The 15,388-nt window shown below is 38.2% G+C and overlaps 1 protein-coding gene across 1 annotated transcript in view; it reads right to left on the bottom strand.

Moving 5' to 3' along the window:
* Positions 1 to 3,191: 3,191 nt before the first annotated feature.
* LOC108232179 (RNA-binding motif, single-stranded-interacting protein 3) overlaps positions 3,192 to 15,388 on the bottom strand; it is a 123,828-nt gene continuing 111,631 nt past the window's right edge. The window contains exons 10-14 of the mRNA XM_017409795.3: positions 15,317 to 15,367; positions 5,841 to 5,957; positions 5,546 to 5,632; positions 4,326 to 4,453; positions 3,192 to 3,552 (exon numbers count right to left, since the gene is read on the bottom strand). Coding sequence (XP_017265284.1) covers positions 3,549 to 3,552; positions 4,326 to 4,453; positions 5,546 to 5,632; positions 5,841 to 5,957; positions 15,317 to 15,367 — 387 coding nt within the window. The 3' untranslated portion in view covers positions 3,192 to 3,548. The remainder of the gene's footprint in view (positions 3,553 to 4,325; positions 4,454 to 5,545; positions 5,633 to 5,840; positions 5,958 to 15,316; positions 15,368 to 15,388) is intronic.

The raw sequence follows: 15,388 nt of genomic DNA on the forward strand, positions 1-15,388 counted from the left end.
TGAGCAAATAAAAAAATAGCATCATTAAAGGTTTTTTTTTTTTCTGTAGCATCTTCTTTTACACACCTAAAAAACAAAACAAAACAAACAAACAACTCATAAATATTTCTTTTGAATTCAGTTTTCCTATGCTCTCTGTTCCTGTAGGTATTTTCCACGAGAGGTTTGTAACTATTTTATTTTGGTTGAACCACCTTTTCTCTTTCTGCATCTCACTTTACTTCTGTTTACTGGTTGGAGGGTGATGTGGGACGGCCAACAAGGGTGTGGAATCAGAACAAGTGTGAGCCACACAGTTTACTTTTCTTTTTCTTTTTTCTCATTTGATCCACTTGTACTCAGAAAACCAAATTTAGGTCCTTTCGAATCTTCACTTGGGCTTAAAAATGTACTGTCATTCTGGTGGTGCACTTAAGACCCAAAATGAGACAACCTTGATCCTCAATACTGATGTGTTTAGCAGCATAAATGTTACAATTTTAAAGAAAAAATACACAAAAATTGCCCTTTTAGGAGAGTATACCTATTCTAAAATAATTTTGTTCTGCAAAAATGCCCTTTCTCTTCTTTCAGAGATCATCGATTCTCACAGAGACTTCTGTTTGGCAAGACACTGACAGAAAACAGTTTAACCTGGAGGATGTTTTTCAAATTTGAACATTTAAATATGTAATACACTCAATGACAAAAGAAGATAAGCACCCAAAAGGAATGATTTGATTTGGTCACAATTTGGGCCACATGCAAACCAGTTATGGATTTGTAAATTATTTGATTTGCAAGAAGTTGGTACATTTGAAACCAGCACCAGAGTGGTAGCATCGTGAGTGGAGCAATAGTGTTATCAGGCAGTTGCCTGAGAATCCAAGAGCCAGTAAAAACAGTAAGTGAAGGTCAGCAGACACACAGGACACCTTGTAGCTCTATTAGACAACATTACCAAAATTAGAAGTGAAGCTTGTTAGGGGTCTCATTGTGGGTTTATATGAGGCCAGGTGGTAATATTGTAAAATTACCCAACATGTGGGCTATACTGATGTCACAGTGGCCAGATGGGGGAACCGATGGATAAGTGTGGGTACCCATGCATGTTGTGAACCAGAGTGGACTACACCAAGGGAGGATTGTCATATTATACACTAAGCATTACATAAGATCTGCACCTGCCATCCAGACACAGGTACTGGACTCCATACAACACCTGTGTAATCCTGCACCACATCATGAAGACTGGCATCAGCCAGACTATGGGTTCACCGTTCCATAGGTGGGCGGCAATTAACAACAGCTGTGTTTGGAGTGGTGTTCTAACCACAAGGCATGAACCGATGAAAAGTGACATTGTATTGTACTTAACAATAAATCTTAGTTGTACATTACTATGGATGGCCATCATGTGTACGTATGGCAGCAATGCAGGAGGAGGAGCAATCGTGTAAATGTTGTGTAGAGACATACAACATTGAGAGTTGTGTGGGGAGCCACACAGTATGACTCACGTTCACCTCAGGTAGTGGTTTGGGGAACCCTGATGGCACAGTGCTTCATCAGTGACATCCTGTGTCCGCCTGTCTTAACCCTCTTGGGACACCACCCTGATACAGTCTGTCAACAAAATAACACCCGTCTACACATGACACGTGGCTATAAACTGCCTGTATCATGTTGCGATCCTCCTGTGGTCCCCCAATCTTTTCCTAACATGTGTGGAATCAGCTCAGATGTTAGACCTCAGTGGACAATAGCTGTGAGCCAACCTGCAGCAGAAGTAGATACAATGTCTACACAACTTCATTCTGAACCTTCCTGCTGCTCGTCTCCTGACCTGAGGGATTCCACACCCTACTGATAGTCCTAAATGGGACTATCAGTGCGTCCGTACTGCCAACTCTGTTGTTCATTTATCTGATATAGTAATTATTGCAGTACAGTCACATGACCTTTGATCATGTGCAGTTTCATTGTGTTTCCACCACTCAGTCTGGATGCTTTTTTTTCATTTAATTTTAGAAAGCAGTCACTGTGCATTAGACCATCTCAATCTGAGAAGTTGATGGGTTTTAGCCTAAAACAGATACCAATACATACAGGGGAACTAGATCTTTCCTCAGATGTTACCTTAAAAACCATATAACTCTTGAAAATATGACAAGTTCAGGCAACCAATTTAAAGACAAATTGCACGTTGTCACTGAAGCCATCTCACAAACCAAATCTCAGAAACCAACAGCAAGAAAACATTTTAGCTTTCAAGGTGGAACAAAACATAACAAGGAAGATCACTTTTCTACACAATTTCTTCATCTTTGGTATAAAATCTGCCACCTGTAGGCTGTTCAACAGTTAAGAAAAACTCAAAAAACTGTCAACAGTTTTACTAAAACTATTGCTTTTTGCACATTTAAAAATCCTAACTTTTTTTAAATTTGGTTTTTGACAAAGTCAGAAGCTCTCTTTTTTTATCAATGAGACAAGCGAAGCACACACACAAATAAAAACCTTTAAAAGGTTTGCAGTTAAATAGAGTAAAATCAAATGAAAAACAGGAAAAATGTAACATGTGGTGGAGAAACAAAGTTTTTATCCTACATTTAAACCAAACAGCATTACTCATAATGCAGTGGAGTCACTGCAAGATTTTTTTTGTCTTGACCAGCCAACATCATCTGCACCCATTGATTCAAAATCATCTTCATACAAATACAGCTTATTTGTTAAAATCCTGTACAGATAGCTTTGTAGATTTGTATCTCTGAGGCTCTCAAACACATCTCAAATCATTCAACTAGTCTCTTTTTAAGATCTCAACACTTTGGAAACTTTTTTTTCCCCCAAAGTTTGTGAAAATTAAGGCAATAAGAAGTTCAGAAAACATTTATATTCTAAAAAACTACTCAAATGAGGAAAGAATTCAGATACTATAGCTTAAATTCAAAGGAAGACAGTCTGTTTCTCCTGGACTTTGCTTCCTTCATTTTTTTTTTATTAATAAAAAAGTCAGAAAATCTACCTGCACATTCAAATGTTTTTTTTTTGTTGTTGTTGTTTTTTCATTTTGTTTTGTTGTTTTGTTTTGTTTTTTGTTCTGTACAGTTGTGTCACTGTTTTTTGTGCTGTACAGTTCTGTAACTTTGTGTTTTTGTGCTGTACAGTTGTTCACTGTGTGTTTTTGTGCTGTACAGTTGCGTCACTGTTTTTTGTTCTGTACAGTGGGTTGAGTTTTGATTTCAGTCTCTTTTTTTGTTTCCTTTTGAGGAAAATCCAGTCTCAAGGTGAAAAATGATCAAATCAAAGTCTTGGACTGTGATTGATTTCATTGTCCTTTAGGTCAGCAAACAATTTGTTTTTCTTGATTCAACCAGGTAAGGAGAAGAATTGATTTTCTTCTTCATTCTGTCTTTTTATTTGGTTCCTGCGCACAGTGGAAGCATTGTCTGCTCAGTGATGTCCGGATCACTTTTGTGTTTTGGTCTTCTGTTGTTCTGATTCTTTCCGTCTTTCCAGCAGCTGTCCTAAAGGCAATGCAGAGATAGTTCCTAGCAGTCTTGTTATCTAAGAGAGGGACAGAAAAGTAATGAAAATACAGGAAGGTGACAGAAGAAACCTAGGAGCAAGTTATTAAAAAACAAACAAGAAAAGAGAAAACATTCTTAGAGCAACTAATACAAAGAACAAATGGATGAGTTTTAATGAAACTCAGAAAGTATTCATTGGATGTACATCTATAACTGATTAACTTTTGGAGTCAGTCCAGTTCAAGATGGTCGCCACAGACAACGAACTCTCACCAACCCAAGACTGGCTCAATTTTACAGATACTGAGCTAAAGTATGATATGGTAGTGTCATCTTCAACACATACTTTGAGTTTTACAGGTCTCACACTGTGGCACGAGATCATGCATAATGTCATTTACAAGGTTTAACCAAAACAGCTAAAAGTCCTTCCCTTCGAAATATAAGATGATCTTAGTTTATTACTCTGGCATAAAAGGTGGTGGGTGATATGCATTCGATCAAGGCCTTTGATTATTAATTAGCTTTTGTATTATTTTTTTCCTTTGTTTTATTTATTTATTTTTATTTTGAGTGACATTAGAAGTAATGCATTTTTGTGCTATAACTCTGCCTTTATGCATAGCAGAAGATGCTGTATGATGCAGATCGTGAGACAATCCAACAAGTAATCTGTAACTAAGGGGAAAGATAATCTGAGTCTTTTCTGTCCAGTCCAAGTTTTTTCAGAGCTACCCAGCCTTCTTATTTTTTAAAAATCAGTCTAAATCTAAGCTGTTGATTTTTTTCTTGAAGATTTACCCCACTCACTTTGTCTGCTGGAAGGAGTAGGCTGTGGCATGATCTCCTGTACTCTCACTCACTGATAAAGGCTGCTGCCCGCTGGCGTCCTGCGACGAGGGGGCAGTTGTCTGTGGAGACGGGTCTGTCACCACACCCTGACCAGAAACACACAGAAACAATCAATGTCAAGCAGCAAATGTTATTTACTGAGAGGAAAAGTAAGTTTCATTTAATTTCAAGCAACTGAGAAAATCACACTTTCATCCCATTAAAGCAGTCGTTCAGATCTTTTGAAGTGAAGTTCTGAGGAAAGGATATGAACAATGAATATCTTACCTAGATAGACCTTCGAATGACTTGAAAGATTTTAATTCTGACTGAACTGATGAGGTAGCAACCAGTCTGAGCAGGGCCAAAACCAAAATGAATTTATGTTATTTTACAATAACGTCACTTTCAAAAATTCCGTATTGATTGATGCCATTGCAATGTTAAAACCCCCTTTCTTTGCATTAAATTCTATGATTAGTTGCATAAATAGTGTCTGTAACTCCAGTGTGGCCTGGGGCACTTCTGACAGGTGTAAGATTGTATTTCTACCAGAATAACTGTGGTATGCAAAACTGAAAATACCGTAAAGTTTTATATATACAGTATGTATATATATATATAATGTGGAAATGTTTGAGATTGGAGTTGTTTTGAGATAGCAGTAAACCACTTTTGTCTTGAATCTGCTCAGACTAGCCATGACTTGTCAGTTAAGCCAGACTTTAACTTTATTTCGCCAAACTGAGGCTATCTGCAACAGGTAAGATATTATTTGTTCGTAACCATTCTACAGGACCCCTCTTCAAAAAAATCTGACCTATCGTTTTCAAGGTTTAAATGAAGTTTACAGAAAACATAATGTGACTTTGCGAAAACTTTAACCTTTTGGGATCATAATATAATTTATCTCTGTGGAATTATGTGATACAGACATCTAAATATATTTTGTTTTATTTTCTTATAATTTTAGCCAGTCTGAACTGAAACTACATGGATAAACATTCAACTCACCTGCAAGTTTCTTATAAGGGACTACAATTTGAAATAATCGATTATCAGGTCAAATTTGCAAACATATAGTTTGACATTTGTTTGTGTCTTCATAATAGTGTATTTAGTAATCTTAAACTTATAGAGCTATAAGTCCCTCTAAAGTAGCTGACAAAAGTCACCAAAGAACTTGTTTTTGTCCTTACATCCACTGTGATGGCAGAAGCAGGCACTGCAGTGTACTGGGGAATGTAGGTTCCTTGCATAGGAGCAGCCGCTGCAGCAGAGATGTACTGCAGAAACAGAAGGCGGGGCAGAAAATGTCATAGGATGTCGGTGCAATAATATGTCAGAGTGATGCTTTAGACTGAAGGTACTACCTAGGATGAGTGTGCTTTCCATGCTTTACAAATTAATGAGGGTCCTTCAGCATTTCTAGTTGTGTATGATTAGGATTTTGGAAGTATAATAAAAATAGAACAATGTGACAGGGAGACTCACAGGGCCTGTGGGACCCAGAGAGAGGTGGTTCATCTGCTGGGTGAGAGGAGCCATTACACTGGAGGGATGAAGAGACAAACTGGGCTCAATGGTCGCCGCTGGGGTGATCACAGCACCCTGAGACAAGAACAGATAACACATACCCAGTTACAATCCTGGTACTGGTATTAAGTCAGCTGAGCAAGGACAACAAAAAACAACAAAAAAACAAAAAACAGGAGTCAAATTCTGAACATTAGGGGAAAGGTGAAGGTAGAAGAAATCTAGAGAAAAAAAGCTGAGACAAAGAGACAATGACTTTAAGTAACAAGTAAACCTTAAGCTTGAAAACTAACGTGAGCTTCTTTTTTTATTTTTTTTAAAGGGATTTGTAGGGAAAATTTGAGCTAAAGCTGGAGTGAAGAAGAAGGATCTAAAAGGGATTTATGTTGACATTTTGAAAAGAAATATTCATAATCACATTGGGATTTGAATGAGAAAATGGTTGGTAAAGTTTAAAGTAAGAAAATATCACATTAGAAACAGACAGACTTTATTTCCGAGGCAACAAATCATGTAACAGCCAAAACCTTTTACTAATAAGTTATCATTAATTATTTGTTACAAAAAATCCATGACGACAAAATGACACAAACTAATGAAGCATTTCCTGAAGGATGCATATTGCTTACCACCTTCCATGTTAAAGTTTTAAACAAAGATCTGTGATCTGTTAGTGCTCAGAGTATGCATTGAGGAGGATTCTTAGCTACTACCACACCAAATTCTAGCTTACTATAAGTCTGACTGAGTTATAGCCATGTTTATGTTTCTTAAGTTCAACTAGGCAGCCATCTTGAATAAGGTCGCCTCCACAAGTTAATCAGTTGTTAACGTATGACCAATGATTGCTTTCTGAGAGTTTCATTAAAAGGCACTTTCTGGTTTATGAGATATTTTGCTAACACACACAGACAACTAAATGCACACACAGACCCTTACATGTTTACCTGTCCTTCATAGTGGATAATGGACATAGTTAGACTCTTTGCTGTGAGATTAAAGACTGTCTTTGGATACAAGTTTCAACATTTTACTGTGAAAAAAGCCATGAGGGCCAAAACACTCATTTTTGGGCTTTCATAAATGATATTTTAAAACTCTGAAAGGATGAGTTAAATAATTCTCTGCACTGATGAGACAAACACTTCAAACACTTCTCCCGGCACCAACTAAACCTCTTAAACCAATTAGGCTGCGTATTTAGTGTTTTTATCTATAATGAAATTATTTCAAGCTGTAAAACGATCGAAGCGTCGACAGGAGATTTCTAATGCAGGTGAAAATCTGAAGTGTTTCTTTTTAATGCAGAAGAAAAAAGTTAGTGCTTAAACTGCAAATCAGGAGGTCCCACAACACAAAAAATTGCATTATTTAAACAATTTAACACATTTTGGAAAGACTAATATCATGTTTACAACAAATTATTGTCAGCTGGAGAAACTAAAATTCACTTTATCTGCCTCTACTCTTCTCTGCTAAAACCCCATCTGTGATTTATTTTCCCCAAATTTTCTTTTGTCATATAACACAGCTGCATGTGTCCCAACACTGATACAATCCATTTGGCTCTGTGCTTGATCCAGTTTTACTCTACAGAGTTGCAGACAAACACAAGGGAACTAAAGCACAAAACTGAAATTATGAGCTTGAATGAAACAAGAAGGCACAGCTGAAGGTAGTTTTTCACTGACAAGCGACTGTTGGGAACAAATGCAAACAGCATTTTTTAGGGAGTTTCTAAAATATCTCGAAACATTCATGGGAATTCTCACTTCCCTCGCCTGAGTTGCAGGGTCTTGCTCATGCAGCTGGAATTTTGAACATGTTTGAAAAATCTGAGAGACAAAATATACTCTCAAAATAGTCACAGAGTCAGTGCAGGTGACTGGAACCTGTCTCGGACCCTTCTCAATTTAGTTTCCATAATTCTAGAGCTACCGCTAGAGCTGTATTTTCTATTGTTATGTGTGCAAACTCCAAGTTGGCCCAAATTAACAAGTCAAGATTTGAGCAGTTCATCACAATTTTACTTCTTCATCTAGTCCAACAGTCACAGCTTAATGAGATACAGTAGGTCCAAATACTGAATACTAACATGAAATAAATCTTGATTTTCTATATTTCTGATCCAAATCATACAGCTAAATCTAGAGGGGCTTCAGTAAAAATCTGAGTGGCTTAAATATTGTCTGTTGTGTCTTGGAAAGTAGCACAGAGAAGACCCAAAATGCAGATACTGTTGGCAGTGGAGATATAGCCATGGAATTCTGTGCAAATCTCAGTAAAATAATTCAGTAGTTCATGAAATATTTTGCTAACACAACAGACAAACAAACAAACATAACCAAAAACCTTATCTCCCTTTTGCCTTCGGCAGTGGGCGATAAAAATAAAAGGCTGGTGTGGCACCGAACCAAAGACAAATCAAACTGGAGCACACTAGTGATGGACTCCCCCAAAAAAAGAAAAAGACGAAAAGACGGCTCTTGGGGAGTTGTCTGAGAGCTGTCTTGGAGCTTAAGAACCAGTTCAGAGCCGGCTAAGTGAAATGATCCAAATCCCAGAAAAGACATATACAGTAATTCCCATCACTAGAGCATACACAACAGCAACACTGACATCAACAATGATATGTGAGACAACAACAGAACATCACAATGAATGACAGAAAGCTGTGAGGAGTGATTGCAAAGTGAGTGCAGGTGGGTTGATTGACAGATGAGGGCCAGCTGTGCAGCTAGGCACCATCTTCCCCTCAACCCTGCACGGAAAGGCAGGCAAAGAAATGGGAGAACAAAATTTATATTATATTAGGTTTGTAAGTTGTTTTAAAATCTAAAACTGAGTGGGTGATACAATAACATGCATCACATGCAGAGCTTGTTAAATTTGATGACTACAAACGTTTCCACTTTGTACACAGGAATAGAAGCTGTCAGCTGGCTCACCAGGCAGGTTTGACATGCAGGTGAAGAAAGCAGAGAAGCTTTTACAGTAAACCCCCTCATTGTGAAGGGCTTTGATGCTGTCGAACTCCTTGATGCTCTAAGCTGTACTCCTACACTGCGCTGCAACCCAAACAGCTCTGCAAAAGATTTAATACGGGACCTTCTCAGCGTGTGCCCCGACCCACCTGACAACATCCCAGCAGATGTAAAAACACGGTTCATTTATGATTTCTGTTTAACTACACTTCCCATGCGTGCAGATGGCATCAGTAGGTGTGTGTGTCTGTAGTATTTCAGACAGGTAAATGTTGAGGGAAGATGTTGGAAAAGAAAACAACAACAAATATACAGATATTAAAGTTTGGCTCAGTCGTACAGGAGACACAGTAATACTTGTTGATCTGTGGGCTTCAGGCTGGTAACACAAGCACAGGTAAACAACAGGATGAAAGCATTTTAGGTGCTATTATCGCCTGCTGCCAAGAGGCGAAGGCAGACAATAATGTTTTTGCTCTTGTCTTTGTGTCTGCCTGTTATCAAAATATCTCATGAACCACTGAATTAATTAAATGAAACTCTCAGAAGGTATTCATTAGATGTTCATCTACAGCCTATCAACGTTTGGAGGTAATCTGATTCAAGATGGCTGCCACAGCCTTATCTTACCTGAATTTAAAAAAACATGTCTGAGTATAACCCAATTAATTTGACAGAGCTAATTATTGGTGTGTCTGTGGCTGAGCCTAATAGATTGAATAAGATTGTTGTTTAAAGGTTTGCCATTGGATGTTTAGTGTTGACTCTGTCTGTCTGTTAGCAAATTATCTCATAAACCACTGGCCAGACTTTTTTTGAAACTTTCAGAAAATAATCACTGGATGTACATCTACAACGGATTCGGTTTAGAATGTCAACCCAATCCAAGATTACCACCACAGCTAATCAACTTTAGCAAACACAAAAAAGGGTCCACAGTCAGTTTTACAGATATGGACCTAAAATCTATTGTGGAAGTTGCTGAGAGTCATCCCCAACCCCTACTCTGAGTGTGAGTTTGCACCTACATCATAATGAAGGTTTGACCAAAATTGCAATGACTTTGTCAATCGTTAACACAAGATGATCTAAAATTCAAGCACAAAAGGTGGTGGGCGATATGCATCCCTACGAGACATGTTAGACCTTTAGTTTCTGCATGCATCAGGGCTCCTCACAGCAGACAGATGTGCAGGTTTTTCATGCAGACCCACACAAACAATGCAAACAAAGACTGTTGGAGCTGTTAGCAGCTCTAACAGTCTGTTAGAGGAGATCTGTTAGAGGAATCCTGTGATAAAACGATAACACTTTGTAAACATCTCCCTCAGCATCCTAATCTAGTCCTTATGTCTCCACCACACAGAGACAACCCATCAACAGATTCTTCCACACAGCTTCACCTCAGCCAGGTAAATTTACCAACATGAATCAAGCTTTTCATTCTTTCAAACCAAATCATCTGTCTGTTAATGATTCTGTCTTCACCAAGACTCACAGCAGGGTTCATGCAGCCTATAGAAGGGAGAAAGCCATAATGAGTAACAGCCTGCTCTGATTTATAGCTGTACACGACTTAAACAGGCTTTCTCTGCGTGCGTCTGAATGCAGACACAAAGCATTAGTTGGAACTCAATGAGTGTAATTGTAGAGCATGTGTTAATGTTTTCCTGCATCAGACAGTCTTCCAGGGGTAATAAATGAGCGCACGAGGCTGATGGACATGAATATTTTCCCCTGAGGACTAAAAGAGAAGAGGGAAACGAATCTGCTCACTCGCTTCTCTTTCTCTCCTTGTCTTTGTGTTTTTTTTCATTTTCTAAAGGACTGAATGAATGGATTCAAATATTATCAGCCTAAACCTGAAGGCACAAAGCATCAAATCCACCACATTTGGGATAATAATGTCTCTTTTACAGAGAAAAAGACAAAGTGCTGCTTTTCAGACAGGATCGCTTCGTGTGCAAACATGCAAAGAAGCAGCATTGTGCGTTCCGGTGCTTTTAAGACTAGTAAATGTCCTTTTTTATATTAAAAACACACCCTCCCTGTCTCTGTTTAGCACACACAAAAGCAAAGATGATTTATCTGACCCACATACAGCAGAGCTCTATGTGCACCAACAAACAGTTCTGCACACACTGTATCTCAGCGGCAAAAAAAAGGAAAGAAACAGTGTAAATGTGCCCTGAACGGTGCTTTCTTCAGCGTATTCTACACCCGACAGCATCCGCTCTCTGGTCCCTGCAGAAGAGTGTGACCCGTTTGGATCTGATGGTTTTTTATTCTTCACTCTTAGAGGCCACCTCAGGTCTAAACAGGCTGATGAGGCAGTGTTACTCAGGAAGTGCTCAAAAACCTATTTCTTTGGATGCTTGATTACATCTCAACAAAGCAATACTTAGGATAATGCATTCATTTCCTGTATGGGGATTTGTGGGTAATTATACACAAAGACAGCCTCTTTCAATAGGAGATATGAGGACAGGAAGTTAAAAAAAAAAATCTGGGAATCCAACCAAGACTTGGAAAAAACACACTTCACGAATGTGTAGCGGTGTATTTAATGTTTCTGTAAATGACTTAATCTCTTAAAACATGTAGCTACAGCTGTTTGTGAGTCATGTGTGTGAACATTTTATCACTTGCTGCAGAAAGGCTAGATGGTTGGATGAATTTTAATAAACTTTTCACCAAGTAATCATTGAATGTACATCTTCAGCTCATTAACTTTTGGATTCAATCCAACTGAAGATGGCTGCCAATAATATTAGCTAACACAAAAATGGTTATGAAATCAGTCAAGTTTACATATACTGAGCTAATGTTTGATGTGGTAGTAGCTGACAGTCATTAAGAATACATACTCTGAGTGCATGAGATTGCACATAATGTTATTTTCAAGATTTGACCAAACCATTAACAGCCCCACAATTTTTCAACACAAGAAAAACTTAGTCTAAAACTCTGGCATGAGAGGTGTCAGGAGATATGCATTCCTGCAAAAAATGTGAAGCCTTTAATTCTTTTTTTTATTTGACTAATTTTAACCTTTCAACTGGAGTCAGTCATTTTTTTAAATATCTATGATTTGACAAATAATTTCTCAGTAATTTAGCTGTTAAACTTCCTGTTTTCGTAACAAAAAATGTGCAACTCTCTGAAAGTACGCGATGGGCCGTTTCCTGAGTGCCAGAACATGTGTCAGCCTAAATGTGTCAAGAAGTGAGCTTCATCAATCAGAGTTAGCAGTGATTAACGGCAGTACAGCAAAAGGCTTCTGCTACCATAAGAACAAAATGAAGCTCCTTCGTCTCCGTCTGCCTCCCTGACGCAGCTTTAATTTGCCAAGCTCCTCTACATCCAGGAAACACAATGACCAGCCTTCGCCTCTGTAGTCTAACAGGGATTTTGGCTGTGCATAGACAAGGCTCGGGAGCAAACAGCTCAGACGTGCTTCTGCAGCACTCGTTTTCTCCTCTTTGTTCTCGTTTTATTCTCTGTAATCCCTTCCTTCCTCCTCTTTTTTTCCCCCCACTGCACCCTCTCCTCTTCTCTGTCCTTGCACTGTCAAATCCATGGCTTTCTTATTTATTTACCTTCTATCTCTCCAAGCCAATACCCCTCTCCTCTCTTCTATCTGCCTACTCTCTAGTCTTAGGCTGTCATATCAAGCGGCCTGCCAAATAATTAGATGGGACATTTGTTTGAAAACACATTTACAGATGGGTATTATCCTCTCTTACAGACATCATTTTAATCAGACACGACAACAGAATGTGTTCAGGACTTGTCAGCTAGACACAAAGCAGGAAACAAACAGGAAGAAAGAAAAACAAGAGATTTCTCAACATGTTCATTGTAAAGCATGGCATCTGCAAGGCTTCTTCAGTCATTACTGAGTGTTGTATCCTAAATCATACATCTGATAATTAAAAGACACAACACAAATCTGCATATTTGGCCTAATTGTTATCTTTAACTGTAGAACATGCATTTACTGTGCTGTTAACTTAATAAAACTTAAAATAAAAAATCCCAGATTGAATAATGGTTCTTTTTAGAATAGGTGTGCACTTAAAACACTTGTTGGATTTGATGATGAGAGACAAAAAAAGTCTGTATTATTGGTAAATGAAATAGGTTTATAGACTGTTAAAGCAATAGTTTTGTTTGTTTTGTTTTTTGTTTTATCTTTCCATTTTATTACCCTCACAACAGTTACTGGGATGAAGCAAGAACTTAAAACATTCAGGTCAACCAGAAATCAAGTCAAATCAAGACAATCTTCACATAGTTTCCAAGTCCACAAATTACTCCCACATTCTCAGACTGCATCAAAAGGATCACTTCATACATGGAGCAGGAATTATCAGTACTTTGGCACATAATTTTTCCTCTTCAGCTTTAACTCTGTGTTCCTACTGCCAAACAACACATGAAATTCATTTTCAACACAATTACCATCAAACAAATGATAAATATAATATTTTCTCTCCAAATCATCTGTATCTCCCAATAATCTTTGGTATCCTACAGCTTGCTAACCTAAAATCACAAATAGTTGGATTTTGTTCCGTTTTCTTGAAAAAAAAAAAATCAAAATTTTATTTATTTTTAACTCAACATACAGGTCACAAGCAGACATATTATATATTTGAAGTAGATGTCTGTTTCTTCCAAACTGAGGAGATCTACAGCAGGTAAGACATTAATTGTTCATACCCTTTTCACAGAACCCCACTTTAAAAGACTTGGTGTATCATTTATGACTTTGGATGCTTTTTTAGCCCTGCTGAGTTCACACATACAACATCCAAACAAACAGAGGCCTTCTGTGTACTCTTGTCCCACTTTTTTTTCTCAAATCGTACCCCTGCAGTCTGCGCTCCCTGTCTTGTGAAGTTTTCCTTCCAGTTTATGAGTCAGTTGTTTACCTAAACCTGTTTGCCCCTTTGATAAACTCCATGTTCTCATGCACCCTCTTTCTTTCCCTTTGTTTGTATTCAAGTACTCCTCTGTTTTCTTTTTTTGTCTTCCTGACATTTTGTTTTATTTTCTTTGCTGCCATCCCTGCCTGCAACAGCTTGTACTCTTGCCCTGTGTCACCTGGGATTCGCTCCAGCTTTGTGCAACCATCTACACACAAAAGCTGAAGGCATAACTGAAAGCTTGAATTTCTAAGGTAAGACTCTAAGTGTTCCTGGATTTGTGCCCTCACTTGACTTCCCGTTTTTTTTTTTTTTTTTTGCTTGTCTTCAGAATTTTTTGGATCAGCTTCCTTTTGCTCCTCCTGCGTCCCGGGCTTTGGTCCCATTTCCTGCTCTTTATGCAATCTGAGTTTATTTTCACTCAAAGCTTTCAAGGTTACTGTAACGTGAATCTATCCTGCCAATGATTTTCTAACCCTGTGGCCCTGCTGCACTGAAAAGTGAAAACAAAACAAACCTGTGAGGTGAGTCCAGACAGGACGACACTGTGCCTTCCTCTAATTAAATACTGGACTCTGACCTATGACTGAAGGCGCAAACATTTTAAAAAATTTGCTGAGGTAGGAACACCGGACACACTTTAGCTCCGATTTTCCTTAGAGAGAAGTGTGTGTGAATTTAGTTGAGCTGTGTGTAGTCCCAGCATAACAAGAGGAAAAGCTTGAGTTTGGAATCAAGGTTATGTTAGTGTTTAAAAAGGGTTGAGAACTTAAAGAGGTGAACTTTACAGTGTTTATGAACAGAACTCCCACTCTCAAACCCAGCTCATGTATATGTGTATGTGAGAACAGGTAGTCGGGTTCAGAAACATCTTCTTTCAGTAAAAGGAACTCAACTTTGTGCATTTGGGTGAAACTCAGTTCAATATTTAGAGGTATACATTAACTCAAAATGCATTTCACGTCACATCTGTGCATGCAGTTGCATTTCCTTCCAACAGGGGGCGATATTTACCTGATAAATTTAGATTTAGCCCCTAGGAAGCTTTCCATGCACTGATTCAGCAATGTAGATATGAGATGCTGAGCTACATTTGTTTTTTTCTTTTCTTCTGAGTTCAGCTGCCAACCGCTGCACTTGTTGAAAACTTGACATCTTGTTTCCTTTTTTTCATTTTTCAGACAGTTTCTTCAATGACCTGGTTTCATTCGTATCATTTTCAGTTCTGAATTATCAAAGAATAATCTGATCAAGACAAAGCAGGAGCCTTTTATATATTTACCAAATACAGTTCTCAAGGTTTTTTTTTTTCAAAAAATCCTGCTGCTGACATTCACATTGATGACAGAGATGTTTATTACACTACCAAGTACACACACAAAACCAACAGAGAGACATGCCTAATCCCAGAAAGGATAGAAACTGAAAGGATCCAGTGCAAGGGACTGAGGAATAACTCCACAGGGACATGCTAACACATGACACATAAATGAAAGGAAGAGCTACTTCAAAGACTTACTGTAGGTTGCATAACATACTGTTGATGTGGCATCCAAGATGTACTCTGGACCTACGTAGAAACAAGTGCAAA

This window comes from Kryptolebias marmoratus, linkage group LG16 (genome assembly GCF_001649575.2).
Source record: "Kryptolebias marmoratus isolate JLee-2015 linkage group LG16, ASM164957v2, whole genome shotgun sequence".
In the NCBI taxonomy this organism is placed as follows: domain Eukaryota; kingdom Metazoa; phylum Chordata; class Actinopteri; order Cyprinodontiformes; family Rivulidae; genus Kryptolebias; species Kryptolebias marmoratus.